Below are 14,776 nucleotides of genomic sequence, written 5' to 3'. Positions count from 1 at the left end.
GGCACGTGGGATCTTCCCGGACTGGGGCACGAACCCGCGTCCCCTGCATCGGCAGGCAGACTCTCAACCACTGCGCCACCAGGGAAGCCCTGTGCATACATCTTTGCACAGGCAATTGATTCTGCCCAGACCACCTTTGCTTCTCACTTTGACAATTCAATTCAAGGACCACATCTTTTGAAAAGTTGTCCTGCCTCCACGCTGCACCCCCGAACTAACAATTATGTGCCCTCTTGTGCACTTAGTGAATCCTATGTTCTCATTAAAGCAGTTCTCTCTCTCTCTCTCTCTCTCTCACACACACACACACACACACACACACACACACACACACACACGTATTATCACTTTCTTGTGTATCTCTCCTCTAGACAAGTGCTCTCCAAACTTCTATAATTGCCCACTCCAAAACTTTAAAAATATCCAAACATGCACTTCCAATAAATGTATACATTATTACGTATATGCTTGCATGTATACGTATTGATAAATGTTCCTTGACAATATTTCACTCATATATATGCATATTACTAGTAATACATATATCAAATTTGCCTGAGGCTTATTTTATTTTTATCAATTTTTATTTTTTAAAACATAGTGATTCAATATTTTTATAGATTGTACTTCATTTGTAGTTATTATCAAATATTGGCTCTATTCCCTGTGCTGTACATTACATCCTTGTATCTTATCCATATTACTTCTTTAGTGATATTTCTGAGACACAATCTGATCATGCTCCTTTCCTACTTGTAATAATTCCCTTTGGCTTCACTTGAAAGACTGAGTTCCATAACGGTGAATGTAAAATATGAGCTGGAGCCTCTGGACCTCCCTTCTGCATGCACCTCCAAAAACCCAAACATGCCACTTCCTTTTGCAACTTAGTGGCCAGAACTTGGCCACATGGACACTCAAAGCTAAGAGTGAAACTGAGAAATCTTTAACTTCTTGGAAATGCCTTTAAAGGTAAGCCTCTTCTTCTTTTCTGATAGCTGGAAAGCAGCTATGATTTCTGAAATCAGAGCATCTATCTTGGATCTCAAGGAAGAAATCCTACATTAAGAATGACAAAACAAGAAGATAGAAAGATCAGTAAACTCCCATTCCAGATGTGGTCTGGTTGCTTCCATGGTTTTTCTTTTTCCTTTTTTTGAAAGAAAAACAAATCTTTCTTAAACCAATATTATTGTGCACTTTGTCAGTCACAAATGAACCTAATCTCAACTAACACAGCTATAAAGGGCTAGTCTGTTTATCCCTTGTTTATTTTCCTGCCACTCAACATCTTTCACATCTACCACTACAATGGATTTTAGAAAAAAAAATAGTTTCTTTGAATAAAGGCTACTGATATTAGGTGAAGTGAGAAATTATAGCTGTAATGCTAAGTACGTATTTTCTCTTAAGGAGAGATTAGTGTGTTTCTGACTGTGTTCGTTTAAAAAAAAATGTATTCCATAGATGGATACAGCTTTACCCATTACATTTTTAAAGTAGCATGTTAAGTACAATCACTCAGTGTATAGAAAAGCCACCCAGCCCTTCAAAGACAGAGCTGAGATCTGACCTGAGTCTTCTTTCTCTAAATTCCTTCTTGTTTTCACATGTGCACACAAGTGCATGCACAGAGAAGACTGAGGCAAGAAAAGTTAGTTTAGAAACCATCTAAAATAAACTAGCTCTTTCCTGTAGAGGTATAAATCTCATCTTTTTTTACTACTGTATTTTTGAGCTTGAATTTTCATATGTTCCAGGAATTTGAATTTTTTTCATACTGATTAAGCTTTTCTGATGTAATTTTTGCTGTAAGTTGACATATATAACCATACAAAGACACACAAAGAATGTCATACACTTTGGCCTTTTGAAGTAGAGCAAAATTTTAAGTTTACATATTATTATTTAGGGGGAGATATTTAGGCTACACATAAAATCTAATTCTCTATATAATCTCAGGAGGCACCAGCTGAGGTCTGCAGTAGATTCAGTGTCTTTGATGATACGTACCGTATTTAAGATTTGTAGGAAGAAAGAGATAAGCCCAATTTCAGGAATTTAAGAGGGGAAAAAAGATTTCATAATCTTTTAAAGGGTTTTAAAGTTGTCAGAAAGAAGCAACATAAGGCAGAAGAGAGATTTCTAATGGTTTTATCCGTATAATCCTCTGCTACCTCTATTCTTCCCAATAAATAAAACAAGAAGCAAGAGAAATACACAGAAGGTGCATTTCTTCTTACTAGGCAGTACTATACAAAGTTGGGTCCCTTAGTGTTTTAATAGGCTAAAGGTAATTCTCTTCTTAAATAGGAGCAATTTAAGAACTGGTGGAAAATATCATTTAATGCATAGTAGAGTGTTTTATTATTTTATAATAAGAAAGGAATTCATAGAGATAGATTGCTTTTAAGTTTTTCATTACGATTTTATCATGTGTCATTCTTCTTTCCCTTGTCAGGAATGCAATTGTTTATAAAACTATGAAAGGTCATAAATCTCTCCTTTTCTTGGATTTTTGTTTTCTTTGATCTACTAATAATTAAGTTTCAGTACTCAGACTTCGGATACACATTTAAATGATACAAATTAACAAAAATATATGTATAGTGATATCAACAGAACTAGTGAATACAAAGTAGCTTATGTGAGTATTCTCTTCCCTCATAAGCAAGTGATAACAATGAAATATTTTGTTTAGAAATAGAGAAAACTATTATTGGAATAAATATTTGCTGATGTTTTCTAACACCCTACAATAGTCATATAGATTTTCCCCAGGAAGTTAGTTCTAAAACAACATACAGCATGAATTTATTAGACAGGAAATCTTGGGGGGCCCATGGTAGAGATGTTACTATGAAGTTTGCCGTATCCTCCATTTCACATGGAGACTGGCCCATTGTCTTTTCTAAGGATGCTTTTTCTGTCTGAAACACTCTTCCCTCTTTCCTGCCCACTCACATTCCATCAACTGTTCACGGTCCATTTAAATTCCCTGCCTCTTTATAAAAATTTTATACTCCTTTGCATTCCAAAAAAGATATTTTCTCTTCTCAATATTTATAATTGTTATTATTTTTGTTAGTTATTCATGATTACATTTTCAACAATTGCCAGCAAAAAAGAAATTGTCATTCAACCACCCTTTATAGAGTCTCTTGGGCTTAAAACGTTAAATATATGTGAGTAAACAGATTAAAGGCAAAAACAAATATTCTGTGATATCAATGGTTCTCAGTTTATCTAGGGAATTGGAAACGTGTCAGTGATTCTGATCCCAGAACTGTGAGAGGTGCCATAATAGAAATTCAAACATTATGCCTTGAGAATATGCATTATTTATTTGATTATTATTTAGAATGGTCATTTAATTATGTCTTCTTTTTTCACTGCAGAGATCTTACAAAAAGTAGATAATTAAAAATTATATGTTGCTTTAAAATATTTTTTATATATATTTTATATATGTATATATATATTTTATGTATACATGAAATAGTTATTTGCTACAACCTTTTTTATGTTAAGTGCTATTCCCTTTTTCCAATGTTTAAAAGAAGAAGCTATCATGACATGCAAGCTCAGTACTGCTTCATTTTGTAGAGGTGGGGATAGATCCCAGATAGGAACAAGTGAGACATAGGTAAGTAGTGAGGAAACGGAAAAATGTAGAAGAATATTTTCTGTGAAAGAAAAGAGAGATAAGAGGCAAGTGGGTAAATATATTACCACAGACAAAAAAAATTGGAAATAAAGAAAAAGAAACAAAGCACCAAATCTCTAATTTTCCTCCTAAATGCTAGAAGGAAAGAAAGACAGCATAGTATTTTTATTTATGCCTAGAATTATTTATTTGAAATTGTAAATCTGGTTTGGGGGGGGGAAGTGTTTCATTTCAGAAATGAGTGAGCCCTGTCAGTGTGCAAGACACTCTTTTAAGCCCTGGTGATAGAACTAGAAATATGTTACTGTCCCTGCCGTCCAGGACTTCACAGTTTGAACTAGAGGCAGTATTCAGGCCATTACCACAGCCCTGGGACATATGCAATAATAAAGGTACTGTATTCCTGGAAGCACAGAGGAGGTATCCTCACCTAGACTTGGGGGAGCTCAGAGAAGGATTCTTCAAGAAGGCAAAGTGAGTCGAGTAGAAATTAGCCAGACAGATAGAATGCATATGGTCCTCCCAGGCATTTGATGGATGGTATTTGAGTGGTTGTTTCATCAACGTTCACATCATTTATCTTCCCCCAAGTCCCCACCTTAAGTATTGCATGGCCAATATGAACCAAACCAAAGCAAACCAAAACCAAACAGCAAGATAAACATCGTTTTCTGATGATTTGCTGACACTTTACTGCCAATTAATAATCATTCCTGCTTTATTTTCTATTAGTAGCATTTTACTTGTTACTCTATTTTCTTTCAATCAGTTTTTTTGTTTTATGTGGACCATTTTTTTTAAGTCTTTATTGAATTTGTTACAATATTGCTTCTGTTTTATGTTTTGGTTTTCTGGTCGTGAGGCATGTGGGATCTTAACTCTCCGACCAAGGATTGAACCCACACCCCCTGCATTGGAGGTGAAGACTCAAACACTGGACCGCCAGGGAAGTCCCAATCAGTTTTTATTTTAATGGTAACATTACTCTCAGCTTTTTGTACATATCCCTGAACTCCTGAATTGAAGAATATCCAGACCTTATGTCAGTACTAACTGTTGAGATCCTTTCTATAACAACTATAAATTTAACTTTAAAAAGGAATTTGAACTTTTTCATTTATCTTACTTTGAAAACAAAAGAAAGTCAAAAGAGTCTAAATCATAGAAAAGTAAACTGTAAATGATATTATCTCCAAGATTTTTTTTAAATAGTTTCATGAAATTATGAAAGTCATTGAACAGTGATGTTGGTAGAGGCAGCTGTGATTTGAAATTTATTGATGGAAGCCTAGTGGCTTCTGGGAACTTTATGTATTTACAGAAAAAATGTCACTAAAGTTTTCTAATGCTTTTAGGATTAAATTATCTTAAACGGTGTCAATAGATAAATGATTGCTTTACTTCTAGGTCATGACTCCAAACAATGAAACTATACAACTATAGTCTAAGTATCATAAAAAGTAGCAACCTTTACACCGTGCATTCTCAAGAGGGGTGTTATCACCCCAAGGAAGGTGGGTGACAGTTTTGTCTTGGGGGTGAAAAATCTTACTCTTCTTACATATAAAGCACAGATCTATCTCTATCTCTATGTATCTATGCCTATATACTACACATGAGCAAATATACAATGTACTGTGATATTACAATTTCATGCAGGCAATTAGAAAAAAAAAGTCTAAAAATATCTTTAAAGGGCTTCTTAGGAGGCAGTGATGGGGAAAATAGGTTGAGAAATAATGCATTATACAATAGAAATTTCAATTTCTCATGGTGATAAGGAGAAGCAAATCTATCACTTTTCCACTGGGAGCTGCCAATTTATGTCTGTTTTACAACTTCTCAGAGCCGGTAACATCTTCTGAGGCAATTTATTTGATCTTATAGCCTTTATGATATCTTGAACACAAGATTCCCTTTCCACTCCAAGTAATAACACAGGTTGAAATAAAATTCAAATCTAGAGTTATAGATAGATAAACAGAGATGACAGGCAGGTAGGTGTCATCTCAGTGCTGATCTGTTGTTTATCGAGCATCTACTCCACACATGACATTGAATTAAATATTATGGCAGTAAAACAAGATCAGAAACAATCCTATCCTCATGGGAGTTACAATCAAGGAGACAAGACTTCCATGAAAATCTAAAACACACATTTGAAGGTGATGTCACATGTCTCCCCCCTAAGGTGGCATATTATAGAAAGTTGAAATTCTGCTTCTCCAGCACTTTGCACACTGCCTGGAAATGCAGTCATTGATCCATAGACTTTTATAAAGTTACAAAGAGATTCAGGTAGACTTCTACAGGCACCCTGCAACTGGAGCATACAAGCTTCATGCATGGAGCAACCACATGGAAAATATTATCAATTCAAACTATGTCTCAAATAAAAACCACACTCTCCACAAGCAGGATGGTCATTTTAAGTGAAGAAGCAAGCTTAAAAAAAAAGGAAAAAAATACAGAAACAAATATTTGGGGAAGGGGAGCACATACGCCCAAAGGAAGTTTCTTATGTCCAAGAGAAAACAGAATGACATTTTGGTTTTTATTCATTAAAATTGTTTGATAAATATTTTCCTTTTCAAGTAAAGAGGTCCTTATTGCTGGAAATTTTAACATTTACAGGATGACTACCTGTTATAGATATTTTTGAGAGATTTTCAAATTTAGGTACAATATTGGATGGACTAGTTACCTCTAATGTAAGCCCAACCATCCCATATTGGCAATGTGTGTAAAGTAGTACCAGAAATATCTCAGGGTCTATAAATCCTAATCGGTTATTTTTGTCAGCGTGCAAATTTTGCATGCACTCCTAGGGAATGCTTCATCGTTTGCACTGGAAGTTATTCCATGCAATAAGCTATCTCAGAGGACGTTAATAACCTTTCCATTTTATGCTATTCTTAGTTGTACCACTGAGGTTACTGCTTCTGTGTATCAAATTTTCTGAGAGGTACTGGTAATACTTCCTCCTAAAAACATCTCTAGTATGGAGATTCTGAAAGAATTTCAGAAATACACTGTAACGGAGCTGCTTTTTAAATTTTATTTATTTTATTTTTTGCTATTGCTTCCTCTTCTGACAACATCTGAGGATTTCAAACTGTTTCCTAAAATGTGTGTGGTTGCCATGCAGTTGTTAGAATAGCTTCATTTTCTGGGGCGAAAGAGCTCATTCTATTCACACACTTTCTGTTTGTTACTAAACAGTTGGTCCTGTCTTAGAATGCCTGCCTTCACTCCAGAACCAGTTCTCGAAGCTAACTCACTTATCTCTCTTCTTGATGCATTTTTCCAACAAGACAAAGCTACAGTTTTCTTCTAGTGGAGAAAGACAAACCACCCATGTTTCAAAATGGACATCTGCATACACAGGAGTTCATTTTCAATAAATACAGTTAATCCAAGTATAACGCTAATCATTTGGCGAGGAGTTTAAGAGACAGGTTTGGTGGGAAAATCAAGGAGGATTCATCCAATATGCTTCATGTAGTAAGGAAAAGTTAAAGATGCATCTTCTCCAAAAGAATTCCAAAAGAATTCCCTAAAAGTCTACTGAGAAAACTTGTTTTTAATCATCCGTGACTGTGGACTAGTTTATGAGATTAGTTGAAATTAGAGCATTCGAAGGCTCTATAGAAAAGGGATAGATATATGCTATTGATAAGAGCAAGTCCTTGGGATCGACAGTATAAAATTATGATAAATCTATGACTTTGTCACTTGTTTATGACCAGTCGCACCTCCACAGTTTGGCTCAGGACTCTCTCTGAGTACATCTCTGTGCCCTGCTCTAAATGTTCTACCTTCATCTCATATAAATATTTTTTCTGTTTTCTGTTCTTTGCTCACAGTGTGATCACCTTTGTAACAGTTTAACTGTTCAGTCTACAGTTCAAGCAATTGTCTCTGTGTTCTCAGCTGACAGCAGGATACCCAGATCTACTGCTACCATCTCAAACTCAAAACCCCCCAAACCAAGTTCACTGTCCCCTTTTCTTCCAACAATCCAAATCCTATACCTGATTTTCTTTCTTTAAAGAGATCATATTTTGATGAAAAATTCAAACATGATCTCCAAACTCTAAAACAAGCAGATTGTCCTTTTCTTCTAGTAGTCTTGTCATTGTTGTCTGTTTACATAGTTTTTTACTATTACTGATGATTATTAGCAATCTTATGATTAATTGTAATTTTGAGGTAAACTCTACCTCTGAAAGAAAGGGATTTATAGAGATATTTTGAGCCAAGTTACCAGACCACTCCTATAATGATAACTATCCAGTTATAATTAAATTATTTGCTTCTAAACTTCATCCATATTCCATTATGAAAGGAAGCTGCAACTCCACATTTCGGCTGGTTTATTATTGTAGTCAGCTCAGTAGTTGTTGCTAGCAGAATATGATTTTAAACCATAAATTGGAAATCTTTCAACTGAATTTGACCATCACCATTCCTTTCGCACATTATAGGCTTGTATCATTCCTATTGCATAGAATATTTTCTTTATATCTCATTTCTGCCCATTGAACAAGCATCTTATAAGATCCAGCACAAGTACCAACCCCCTGGGGAACTTCCCTATTTCACATTGCCTAAAACATTGCTGTTTCTGTTTTTCTTTTGTCACTTGGCCCTTTGTATTTTCTTTCCTGCTAGACTCTAAGTTCCATGATGAGAAAGGTGATAATTTCCCAATCACCCATAGCCAAACTGTACCTAGCACAAACATGTGTGCACAGAATGTGATGATGAAATCTTGTTGAATTGCTTAACATTACACATTAAACACATATTTGGTGATTGACTTGCCTCAGTACACAGTTGTGTGATCAAGGGAGAGAAAAATTACATACAAGAGGAAATATTTAAAAGCTGTTTCCTGAATCTGCAAACTGCTTGAGGCATTGACTAGAGAACTGGGCCACGATCCTTCTATACTTAGGAAAGCGTATGATTATTTATAGATACAAAGGGAAGAAGCATATATTATGTGTAGAATAATTTAAAAACACTATGTAGAATCCTGCTACAGTACCTACATACAAGAAATCATCATAATAATGACTTTATTCCCTGAAGTACATTTTTCTTCAAAATCTTACATAAGAAAATAGACCCAACATTAAAAAGAATTTTCCCCATCCTCCAAAATGTACCAATAGCAAAAGACAAGAAATTCTATGCCAAAATGTTTTTCTTAGGCTTTGAAGTAAATCAAGAAAACATTTTGTTTGTGATTATCATAAAGTATGAAATTCATACATTCAGTGTTTTGACACAATATACCATAATTTATTCAAATAGCAAGTCTGTGTTGGTATCAAACTATAAAGATGAAAAACAAAATTGTATGTTGTGAAAATAATTAATTTAGATGAAATATTTTTGGCAGTTCTCCTGCTTTTGGAGTTTGTTCTGTAAGCTCTTCATAATCATCACTTATTTACATTTCAAAGAAAGCTGAACACTGGTGTTTAGTTCTTTATTTTATTAGTATGAGAAGTAGAATCCAAAAGCCATAGGAAAATTTTTTCAAAAAACAGCAATATCTGAGCAAAATGTGAAAATTTTAAAAACTTCACTACTAGGAAATTTAGATTTCTTATGTCTGTGTCTGACTTGTATTTATTAAAAGAATTCGCCTCTTTAATAAGTTCCCTTTAAATATTACATTTTTAATACCTGATGTATTCTGATAATGAATACTCCTAATTATACTATAGTAGTAAATGTTTTTGTTCTGCTGTTTTTGCCTTAATAAAACTCATTTACTGGGGTTTCGCTCATGGCGCAGTGGTTCAGAATCTGCCTGCCAATGTAGGGGACACAGGTTTGAGCCCTGGTCCAGGAAGATCCCACATGCCGGGGAGCAACTAAGCCCGTGCGCCACAAGTACTGAGCCTGTGTGCCACAACTACTGAAGCCCACGCGCCTAGAGCCTGAGCTCTGCAACAAGAGAAGCCACCACAATGAGAAGCTCGCATACCGCAATTTAGGGTAGCCCCTGCTCGCCGCAACTAAAGAGAGCCCACGCGCAGCAACGAAGACCAACGCAGCCAAAAATAAATAAATAAATTAATTAATTAAAAAAAAATAAAGTGGTACTGACTTGTAGAATCTCTGTGGGGAGAGAAACTTCGTAATTAAAAAAAAAACTCATTTACTAAAATGTAGAAATTATGCCAAGATAGAAACTAAAACATCATCTGTGGGCTTACAATAATAGTCTACGAAAGCGCTATAAATTTTTAAAGTAATATTGCACTGATCAAATTTTGTACTAGTAATAGCAATAGGAACTCTCATATATTACTGATAGGGGTTTAACTATGTACAACTACCTTAGAAAACTTGCAGTATCTACTAAATCTAACCATACTCATATCCACCCTACATTCTAGCAATTCCTCTGCCTAGTGAAACTCTTGGACCCAACTCATATAGTCCCCAAAATGCAGGTATTCACATGTATTCACCAAAAAAAGGCATGATCAAGGAGGTTCATAGCAGCACTAGACAAAACCTAAAAAAATACCCAAATATTCCTCAGTAGGACAATGGGTAGATTGTGATGTCTTCATATAATGGAATACCATACAGAAATGAGAATAAACGAGCTACTGCTACATGCTATAACACAGATAAATCACATATGTTTCATAAAAATAAAGCAGACTCAAATAAGTATTTATATAAAGTTCAAAAGCAGGAAAAACTTTTATTGCCGCATAAGTCAGGATAGAGATGATTTTGGGGCAAAGTAGTGCTTGGGAAAAGATATGGTGGTAAGAGGGGGCAGGGTGAATGCTCGTGTGATGCTGACAATTCTACTTCTTGATCCGTGGTCTCTTGACATGGTGTGTTACCTTTGGGCCACTTTATTTGGAACTTTGTTGTTTGCGCATTTTTCTGTGTGCATTTATATCTCAATAAAAAATTTTAAAACCTTAAACCTATGAAAAAATGCTCCTACTAGTATGTTATTTAATTAAAACTTCATATATGGTTTCTGGTTGTTGTTCTTACTTCCAAATTTCCCTGGAAATAATATTTTTAAATTAAAAAGATATATTTATGAATTTAAACAAAATAATTTTTGACTTTATTTTTTCCTTTACATGTTTCCTTTTTTGCTCAATACCTCACGAATAGGCTTAGCGAACAAAAATGGTCTCCATAAAGAAACTGTATTTTGCAAGATATTTCCAGTAGAGGGAGCTTCACTTTCTAAAGGAAATTTCTACAGAAAATTTTCCTTCAAGGACCATCACTGAAAAATAAAAATACTTAATTTTTTAATGTATGATTAAAGTTCTTCATAGAGTGATGAGCTACTCTCATCTAAGACCAGTCTAAGATACAGAAAACTTTTTTTCGATTTGTGAACGAAAAAAGAAAAACTTGATGAAGAATATATGTATCACCAAAACTTCTATATTGGGTATGTCTTCTTCAAGTGATTACATTTTTAGACTATTCATAAAAAGCATTTTAAACTAAATTATTTAATATTAATGAAGATAAATTCTTTCTAAGAATATATTATAACAAATATCATGGTGATTTGCCATTATACAAATTTGACCTCATCGATCAAAATATTTTAGTTATTAACATTAAACTTCCTAAATCTAAGTATCTATCAGCTCAGCTCTTCTGATCTCTTTGAAAAAAATAAGTATGTGTATTATCTAAGATATTAAGAAATAATTATGGTAAAATAATCAATTTATCTTATGACATGAATTTTGTACTCCTTTCCATACAATTTACATAAATGTAAAAGCTCTACATTCTTTGCTTTGATCACTACGTATGAAATTTGTAACAATTGTAAAGTTACAAAAATTTACTGTCATTAAAATATTTTTCACTGAAAATATTCTGATTTACAATGGTTTCAACACTTTACTTCAGAAAAAATCGATAATTTCAGAAATATAATAACCTTCACAACCAGTTCCTGTTACTAAAGGTAGTTATTATGGGATACGCTATGTTTTTCTAACGTGCCTAACAATGAAAACTTGACATAGCAACCCAGAAAAGAATATTTACATACTTCAAATGGAAATCATTATACACATAACTTAGTTACTCTCATTATTTGATTTCAATCTTCTTGAAAGTCTTGTGAGCCAAAAAATGGAAATTTTAAGGTAATTATAATAGTAAAGTAAAATTTATATTGTTGGTTCAAAAATCCATATGAGCAGTATCTTGCTTATATATTGTTTGATGAAGAATGGGGGTTAAATTACTTGATCTTGTGTTTAGTCTCTCTTCTCTTTTAATTAAAAAGAAAAAAAAGAAAGCCTACCAAATATGACTGGATATGATAAGAAAATGACACATCATAGAACAATTTTACCATTCAATAGGTTTCTTATTACTTTCTCCAAAATATTCTTGGCATAGAACATATCTGGTGATTTATTTATTATTTTGCCTCCATGAACCAGGCTCTTTAGAAAATAGTACTTACAAGGCCTTTATTATTTTATTCATTTGAACTTAACCTCTGGATATATCAACAATGTTCAGAACGTCTCTGATCACTAAATGTTTATGATCTAGACTTTCTTTGTCTTTTAAAAAGTAATGTTCCATTTCTAATTACTAAATGTTTTGTAACTTTCAAAAAAGAGAGTAACACCCAGAATTTATAATTCACTTAGAAAAAAGAAACACTTAAAGCAATTTGAGAAGGAAGACCTAGGCTTTGGAAATATTTTTTTGCTAGGGTAACCTCAGCTGCAAATAATATAAGATGCCAGTTACTAAAATACATTAATTAGTGAAAACAGAGCAAAGTTACATGTTGTAGAGGTCTCAAGAGATAGACTGCTAGATACCTTTAGATAGAAAACAATACGATTTAAGGGACACTTTCAACAAGTCAACTTCGAGTTGCATTCTTGGTTTCATCCATGACAAGTAGTTGCAAGGCTTGAATGAGTTCTCCAACTGTTAAATACAAGTAGACTCACCTGAGTAGCAGGGCTGCTTCCCAGAAGTAAAATCCCGAAACTAATGTCCGAAAGTGTCTCACGTAGGCCATGATACGGAGGGAAAGATTCACGACTCTGCAATGAGTCTTAGCCAAGGCATGGGGAAGGAGAAAGCCGGGAATGAGAGTGTGCAGTCTAACTGCGTGTGGTGTTGGTGGAGAGCAACGCCTGGAAAGCTTCAGCACCTGAGACAGCTCCCCGCGATCCGCGGAGACCCTCTCTTTCAAACACTTGAAATTCCCTTTCGACCCCTTCTCTGAGCAGGAGCTGAAGGGAGAGTCACAGGATTACACATGTGCAGGTGATTTATACAGTGACAGCGGAATAACGGATGAGATGAGAAGTCTGAGGTGCCTAGGTTCTGGGCAGCAGTTCACGGGAGCTCTAGCGGCAAAAGAAGAACGCTAGTCCCTTCCTGACTCAGACCCACGACTGGAGAAAGAAGCGCAACAGCGGGAGCAAGGATGCGTCTGCACCTGCCCCAAGCACCGCCCGCCCGAGTCGCACTGTCTACCTTTGGGTAAACCCCGGGCCACTAGCGTGGCAGAGGGAAGCGGGGGCGGGGCCAGACGACACGGTCTCGCCAGCCAATCACAACCGCACAGCGGGGCAGAGTGACAGGCCACTCACGACGGTAGGCGGTGCTTAGCTCGCCAGGCTTTTAAAAAAAAAAAAAAAAAAAAAAAAAAAAAAGCGTTGAGTAACTGGTGCAGAGCCTAAACCGCAACTGGAAGGAATTGGGGGAGGGAAGCCTCTGCGCTAAGAACTGCGCTAAGAATTGGGGGAGTCAGCAGCATGTATGGATTAGGTAGCAGAATCGCGCTACAGGGACCCTCCATTGTTCCCTTCCGGGAGAAGGCGCAATTTAGTAATAAAAGGTCTTTTCGGATGTGACCCTGTCTCTTTGACCTTACGTCAAAATGCAAAAGTCAACAGTAAACCCAGACCCTTGGAGAGGTCTAGGGAAGAGCAGAGAATGTGGTGCTGAAAACCAGCGAAACAGGAGAATCAGCTGCTTCTAGAATCGTCTCACAACCCTGGCCGGCTTCTGGCCGGGAAGCGTTGTTGACTAGAGTCAGTTGAGTTTCCTTCAGTGACAATACGGGTTCTAAAAAGATGAAGGTGGGAAACCTAAGGAGATGGCTTCTGAGGGGACAACGCTACACACCCGTTTTTTCTTAGGCGTTTTCCATATCTTAACATTAAGGTCCAGGGAGAACGACAACTAGGTCATATGGTTCATCTTTTCTTCTTCCATCCAACTCTCTCCCTCCCCCACCCCTCCCTAACCATTTATATAGGGACTTGGATTGGAACACTGGAAAGGGAAAGTGAGTGTGCGTGTGTGAGAGAGAGATCGTGTACACGTTTCTATGCTTCTTCATGCACCTCGAAATAATGGAATTTTTAATCATTAAAACTTAGGCTATTAGATCTTTAAGTGGCTTTTATTTACTATCAACTAGGATCAAAATATTCATTCCTTGAATCTTAGCTTTTTCCCAAAACTCCCTCAGGTATTTATTCTGAAAGCCCTACTTTAATCTCTTACCTTTCTCAATGACCAAACTACATGCCAATAATGTCTTTCCTTTCTCACAAACGTTTTCTTCTTAATTAAATCCAAGAGCAATTGACAATCAATTATCCCATAATTCTCTGTTTAATTGGAAAAGTATGTCACTAATTTCTACCCTCCAAATGAGGGCACAGTGAAAAAAAAATCTTTCTCTTTACTCTTTAGTAGACAAGCTTATTTATATTCCGTGTAAATAAATTTTGGATTTATTTCCATACATTATTATTAAACCTGTCTCTTTTCACATTTGGTTTTCCGACTTAAATCACAAACTTCCAGAAGCCTCTTAAGGAATATCGTTGATTCTGCCCATGAATGTTTCTATCTTGAGAAGTTTCATATAATTTTAATTAACGCTGTTTTTCAGTGAATCTTTTGAAAGCTTTCTAAGTGCAAATGCTTTTTAGTTGGTCATTCTTTGAATAGCAGTAATTGTTTTATAAACCACACACAATCAAAAAACAAAACTTACTATATTTCAAGAAGACCTGGGTTCCTTGC

The 14,776-nt window shown here is 35.5% G+C and overlaps 1 protein-coding gene across 2 annotated transcripts in view; it reads right to left on the bottom strand.

Annotated features, from left to right (window-relative positions):
• The window catches only part of GLRA3 (glycine receptor alpha 3), a 172,517-nt gene extending 159,721 nt beyond the window's left edge, over positions 1-12,796 (bottom strand). The window contains exon 1 of one of the 2 annotated variants that reach the window (XM_024130871.1): positions 12,676-12,796. In XM_024130871.1, coding sequence (XP_023986639.1) covers positions 12,676-12,746 — 71 coding nt within the window. In that variant the 5' untranslated portion in view covers positions 12,747-12,796. The remainder of the gene's footprint in view (positions 1-12,675) is intronic. The other variant, XM_024130872.1, reaches the window with a different exon arrangement.
• Between the last annotated feature and the right edge of the window lie 1,980 nt (positions 12,797-14,776).

This window comes from Physeter macrocephalus, chromosome 9 (genome assembly GCF_002837175.3).
Source record: "Physeter macrocephalus isolate SW-GA chromosome 9, ASM283717v5, whole genome shotgun sequence".
Classification (NCBI taxonomy): Eukaryota; Metazoa; Chordata; class Mammalia; order Artiodactyla; family Physeteridae; genus Physeter; species Physeter macrocephalus.
This window is presented reverse-complemented; position numbering and strand designations above follow the sequence as displayed.